Genomic DNA, 6,589 nt, shown 5'->3' on the forward strand with positions numbered 1-6,589 from the left:
GTATTATTGATTTCTAAAGAATCTTTGAAAGGTATTGACCCAAATGTTTACATGCCTCGTAAGCATTAAAAAAAATATATATATATATATATATATATATATATATATCTATAATATATCTCTCAATGGTACATGATCACATAAGAGGGACAGAAAATGTTTCACAAAAAAAAAGTCTTTAGTCAAAGATCATGCTGTTTAAATTTTATAACTGAACATATGAAGAATGATAAAACTTTGATTTTAAATAGAGGAGTCTTTCATGAATTACTGTGTTGCAATTAAAAATAAACAAATAAAGGTTCACACAGATCAGAAGACAAATAAGTTTTAACTTGGAATAATATAACACATTTTAACATCCACACTACTGTAGTGTACATTGTAGCTGTCTATTGAGCTAGGCTATACACAGTGTTCATCTGAGCAATTTTTCAGAGTATTGTATTTCTGTTTTTTCATCTGGTTAAATACTGGTAAATGCTTTTGATTTAATTATTTTGAAAAATCCTTTCTTTTTAATGTCAACTGCACATAAATGGAGTGTTATTCAAATTAGTGCAACACCTTTTTCTTGGGTAGGAAATTAATCACTGCAAAAGTAGTATCATTTTCAAACACTCTGCTTCTTTTCCATCAGGCTAAAACATTTCAAAACATTTGTATTTTGATCTGGTGTTCTCCCCTTGGTTTTTATTTGTATTTTTTTTTTTTAATATGTAGTATGTACTCCCCTCCAAAGGCATTCAGCAGTTTGGTGGAATGTTACATGTGCTTGTATGTAGGGAATGGCTTCAGTGAACTAGACAAGTATGTTCGAAAAAAAACTATTGATTTTATTATTTTGTATTTTTACAAAATGAACGAGATGTAAGTAAATCGACCAATGGCTGCTTAAAAATGCAATACATACAGTGAAGTGTGCTGTAGTAACCCAAATGCCTCTACATTTTGGCTAAAACTGGTTATATAAGCTCAATTGAAGAGCACTGGATATTCTATAAATAGTTTCATGTGTGCTAAGCAGGATGCATATTCATGCACGGCATAATCGTTCAAACCATATCTCTTCTGTTCCACAGGAGAAAAAACACCATCTTTCCTTGAGCAACACACATCGTGCTGAACAGATTTGTTTCATAAAGTCTAACTCTATGTCAAGGTAAGCAGCTTTATGGTTCTGGCAAATCAAAATTCACACACATTAATAATAACATTGTTTATTGTTTGGGTGTGCAGATAGTAGAATGTACAATAGTGCTGCATTCTTTATCAATATTTTTTATAGAAGTACCAAGAAGAAATGAAGAATGCAAAAAAAGGAACTTTGTAGATATCACTGACTAAATTATTCAGTTGTTGAAATATAATGTGGTTATTCATATATGTTGTTTTTTTTGTTTGTTGGTAGCATTCACTATTGTATTATAGCTTTATACTAATACAAAGACAGCTGAAGAAGCACAATAGTTACATAAGTTAGGTTTATAATTTGTAAACTCAGATTATTTTGAATGTAGTTATAGTGCTAGGCCAGGTTCCTTGAATTGCTGGCATTTAAAAAGCTCTAGTTGTAGATGACACATTTGCCCATTTAGCGTGCTGGCAATTCATAAAATCGTATCTACAATAAATAAACCTGTTTCATTAAGATAATAAAACATTACTCTAATCAGAAAATAAATAATGAAACGTTTTGATATCAACAGACACACCTAAATATATAAGTACGTTTTAATATCCTCTTTGTTTAAACTGCTTGTGAGTGCAACTAATTCTCAAGACAGATATAGCCAAGGGCAGGCTGGCTTATATAAGGGCAGCCAATTGCAAGCTTTACCAGTGAGCTTGGGGCAGGAATAGTCGCACATGATTAAGACTTCATGTTTGGAGAAATCAGTGAATTCCTCTTCTATTCTGCAGCTAGTTGTTGATTGAATGAAACTGGGATTAAATCAGAATCATTTAAGCACATCTCTAGTATTGACTGCTATGAAACAACTTAGTCGGACATAGTCTTTAAATGCTCCCTGACTTAAATAAATGGCCACTGTTTCTGTTGATATATAAACAGTAGATTTTATCACCATCTAGGAAGATATTTTTCCTCCATTCTTTAATTAACTCGTTTTTAAAAAATTGTGTTCACGTTACAAAATGAAAAACAAGAAGGTTCTTAAGAGGACTTGAAGTCTGTAACTTCATAGTTTGGCTGTAGTTTGGTAAATGTTCAGGTGTCCACTGAAAAAAAAAAGTTAATTAAAGACTGAATAAACTCTCTGGGAATATGGCCCATTATGTGTTTACATTTTTTATTTACTTGTACCCATTACTTGATTTAATAAATATTCAACCCTTTACCTTCACAGAGATACGTATTCGTGTATATATATATATATATATATATATAGATATCATATATATATATATATATATTATATATATATTGATATATATATATATATAAATTATATATAGCAACTCGCCACACAGGTTCGCTCAGGTTCTTTGCCATTCTAAAATCACGACCCAGCACACAGGATTTGAAGGAATAAGCGCTGATGCACACTTTTAATTATACAAAATAAACAAAAACAAAAATAAACACCTAGCTCATTTCGAGCACTAAACATTTGATGCAGGTCCCTGACTAGCTCGCTGGACGGCTAAGCCGTTTATCTGGCATAAAAACAACACACACAGTTTTACAACTACGTTTTCACAAAAACAAAGGCTTTCACACAGTACCTTTTTATTACGATTGATCACACCTTCAATTGGGCTCCTTCAAACAGCAGCAGCCCTCTGCACACTGGCTGCTCTCTTTATATACCCTGCACCTGGCTGTAATTTACAATACCACCAGGTGGTGCAGGGATATATATATATATATATATATATATACATTTTTTTAAAATTTATTTTTTTTCTTATTTTACTTTCAGCCCTCCAAGAACTGTGCCTCAGATTAGAATAGAGCTGGAACCGGAAGACAGTGGTTTCTTCTGGGGGAGCCAAGGATCAGAGACGTCTCTGTAATCTACACACTTTGTACATGCTGTCCTTTACCAGCCAACTCTCACACAAAAACAAAAAATCTTTCCTCACTATGTTTTCCAAAACAATCAAAACGCATGCTATATTACACTTTCCCAAAGGTGCGATGCTTGGAAGGATATTTTTTTTTAATCATTTTATTTTTCCCCTTCAGTGCTGTTTTCTACTAATAGAATAAACTGACCACCGGCTGGACAGCAGTTACCCAGGAAAGACAATGTATTTTAACTTTTTTTGCACTGTGGGTTCCATGCTACTGTTCTCCCTAGACAATTTTTTTAAATGTGAGAAACTGCCGTACTTGTACTAAGCACTGTCTCTTCCAGTCAGCTTGTGAATATCCCTTACTATGCAAAATTTAATTTGTATGTGATGCCGTAGTTCGTATTTACATTTCAGGTAGTCATTTCTCAACATGCATGGCAGTGGGCTTTGAAGCCCAACCTGCAGTTCTTCTTATTTTTAATACTTACATTTTCCTGTAGCAGGAAAAAAAATATCTGACCAGTTTCTTAGTTCTACCTCTGTTTTTAGATGCCAGGTATTTGGAGGGGGGGTTGGGGGGGGGGAACAAACCAAAAAAAAACAAACATAGTGAACACTTTTGTTTTATTCTTTTTTTATTATTCTTTTAAGGGCAGGGCATAGGACATAGGAGTATTAACATTCGTTGTCCGTCTTTTTAAAATGATTTTGGAACACAATATTCAGAGAGATTAAATATATTATATGAAAAGCAGTATTTGTGATATAGAGATAATATAATTCTTAAGGTTAAGTGTGTTAAAATAAGTTTTAATTGTAAAATAATGATTTCTCTGGACTGTGCAAGCATGAAGAGATTGATTGTATTTTATTGCTGTTTTTTAATCACATAGATCATTTCAATACAGTATTGTTAGATAATTGGTGAACCAAAAAGCAATGCATCAGTGCTGAGAAGCATCCAAATTGTGGGATTGAATTTGGCTTCACACACTGCTTTAGCGAGTGCCACTTTTTGGTAAAAAACCTTTTCAAAGCGTTTTGCGGTATTGCAATAATAATTATATTTGTAGTCTATTTTTGGACGTTTCTCATAATTAATACTTGATTTGTACAAATGCAGAAAGAGTGTACCTAAGTGGCTTAAAATACGTAAACGACGATCCAGAAATGTATCTAACTTTTTTTGTTAAATAACAGAAGTGATTTTCCTTTTATTTCATATTTGATTATTATGTGTTAATCTTACCACAAATGGTGACATCATCCTGATTTTAACTGAGTAAGGAATGCAGTCCGTCTACTACTGCATCCTCTAAACGCACTGTATCCTCTGTTTCCGGTGTCATGCTTTCTGTATCTTTACAAGGTGTTTGACCTGCAGCTGTCTTTTGAAGAAAGTCTTCCAGTTAGTCTTCTTAATAAACTGGGTATGTGTACTTGTAATATTGTACAGTTAATACTTTAGCTTTGGGCTAAAAAAAAAAGTTCCCTTTATTATTACGTCATTAGTATTTTTTGAAAGTTTATACCCAGTTCAATATGATCTTTGTGTTTGTTTTCTGTAAACCTCATTCCACAATCAAATTATTATTATTATTTTTTGCACCTTGTTAGTTCTGTACTATAGAGTGCACTTTGATATGCATATTAACCATATGGATGACAATTAATTTATGGAGGAGGGGGTAGTTTATCTTAAAAATGAGAATTAAATATATGAGCATGTTCGACAAATGAAAAGATGAAATGACTTATTCTAAAATGACTGCAATATGAAGCATAAACATAATACTAGAATATTAATATCTGACCATGTTCTCATTGCTTTTTATTGTGACATTTTAGAATAAAAAAATAACACAAGTGAAATTATTTTAGCATTTAATTTTTAAAACAAAATGAATATTGAAAATAAACTGACTTTATGCACTTAACTGTGCTCCTGTTATTTTTTTGTGTAAACTTTCCATGGAAAAGGTATTTAGATGTTGTATTTGTCAGTTTCTCTGTGTGTATTGCTCAACCATACCCCTGCCCCCCATGTTTAATAAACCTGTCCTATAACCATACCTGGGTTAATGCAAACCATATACACAATGCTGAACTGCCACTGGCCTTTCACATGACACTGTCCTTTGACTTAGCTTTAGCTTGGCTGTATATTTTTCATAGAAGCCCACTGTTGTACTAGCCCATTTGCATTGGTTTTTCCATGCGCTCATAAACACTGTAATGTGTTCCTGTCTGCCATGGCTGTCTACTTTGTATACCTAAAACAAAATGGAAAATACACAACCCTGTAAAAGTGGTGAGGGGATAATTGGGGATGATATTGTGTTCCACAGGAGCATTGGTTCGATATATTCAAGACCATAAACAGATTAAATTCTAAATTTAAATGTTGCTCTCGTCTAACAGCTGGCTTTGGCACATGGTGTGTGTGAAATGAAATTGACAAAATATTGCCGTTGCTCAAACATGTTGCGTGCTGCTAACACACAGCGACAGCTGGAAAGAGACAGCTGGAATCCCAATGAAAGGGAATAGAAGAGATTCCACTTGTCATTATGGTTCGTTAGCTTTACAATGAGACAAGAACATGGATGGAAATTACTGTAGACCTTTTTTTTTTTTTAGGAGGTGAATAATAGGGAGTCCAGGAAAGAATTTCAGTTGTATGGTCACCAAAATAAAATTAAAATCGTAATAGACATTCAGCTCAGAAAATTGCCTGTTTAACCGAGCATTAATAGTAATAGGAAGTGAGACTATAAATAGTTAGGAGCCTGCTCCAATCGCGTCTAATGTCATGTGAATGCCATCATTATTATTCCTGGGGGAAAAAAAATGGCCAGTTCACACTTTTCCAAATTGCACTGCATTCCTCATGCATGACTTGACATAAGGTAAAGTATCATATTTCTAAATGCCAAGGTCAGACACTGCTTAAAACAGACAGCAAAATAGTTCTGAAATCGGAAACAATAGACCCCACTTAGTTACTTTTCTCTGAGTATGGGATTACAGGGTTCAAACTTGGTGTACAGTTTACATTATCAGATTTTTACACACTTCTGTCCATCTAGCACTGTCACATCTTGTTCATCAGGTTCAAATTAATGTTTAAAGACTACCATGAAGGGTTTTTCAGAGTGAAATAGAAGAGGCAGCAGTAGAGTGAATAGATTGGATAATAGTTTGAAAAGGTCAAATTTCCCTTGAAGTATTAATTGGAGCAGAATCAATCTATTTAGTTTGGATTCAACAAAGAGAATAGATCCACTGTTGGCTACAGGCTAAGAGAACTGTGGGCTTCTATGATCTAATAGCTCTTCCTGTCGTCTTGGATAAAGGTGTCTGTCAAATAAAATAATAATAATAATAGTGCTATACTACGTATAAACGTTATTGTTTTAATATATAGGTGTTGCAGCACTACAGAAATATAATAGTTTACCCATGTTATGTATTATTTGTATTCATCAGTATTAGACTTTTGCAAAGTGACTGTATGCAGTAACTGGTGTTTAAGTAAAAAAAGAAA

General features: G+C 33.3%; 1 protein-coding gene across 4 annotated transcripts in view; it reads left to right on the forward strand.

The window, feature by feature from the left end:
* The window catches only part of LOC121300176 (electrogenic sodium bicarbonate cotransporter 1), a 101,910-nt gene extending 98,878 nt beyond the window's left edge, over window positions 1–3,032 (forward strand). For all 4 annotated transcript variants that reach the window (XM_041228674.1, XM_041228667.1, XM_041228683.1 and 1 more), the window contains 2 exons: window positions 1,083–1,162; window positions 2,946–3,032. In XM_041228674.1, the coding sequence (XP_041084608.1) occupies window positions 1,083–1,126 (44 nt within the window). In that variant the 3' untranslated portion in view covers window positions 1,127–1,162; window positions 2,946–3,032. The remainder of the gene's footprint in view (window positions 1–1,082; window positions 1,163–2,945) is intronic.
* The last annotated feature ends 3,557 nt before the right edge of the window (window positions 3,033–6,589 follow it).

The sequence above is a fragment of the Polyodon spathula genome, chromosome 2 (genome assembly GCF_017654505.1).
Source record: "Polyodon spathula isolate WHYD16114869_AA chromosome 2, ASM1765450v1, whole genome shotgun sequence".
Classification (NCBI taxonomy): domain Eukaryota; kingdom Metazoa; phylum Chordata; class Actinopteri; order Acipenseriformes; family Polyodontidae; genus Polyodon; species Polyodon spathula.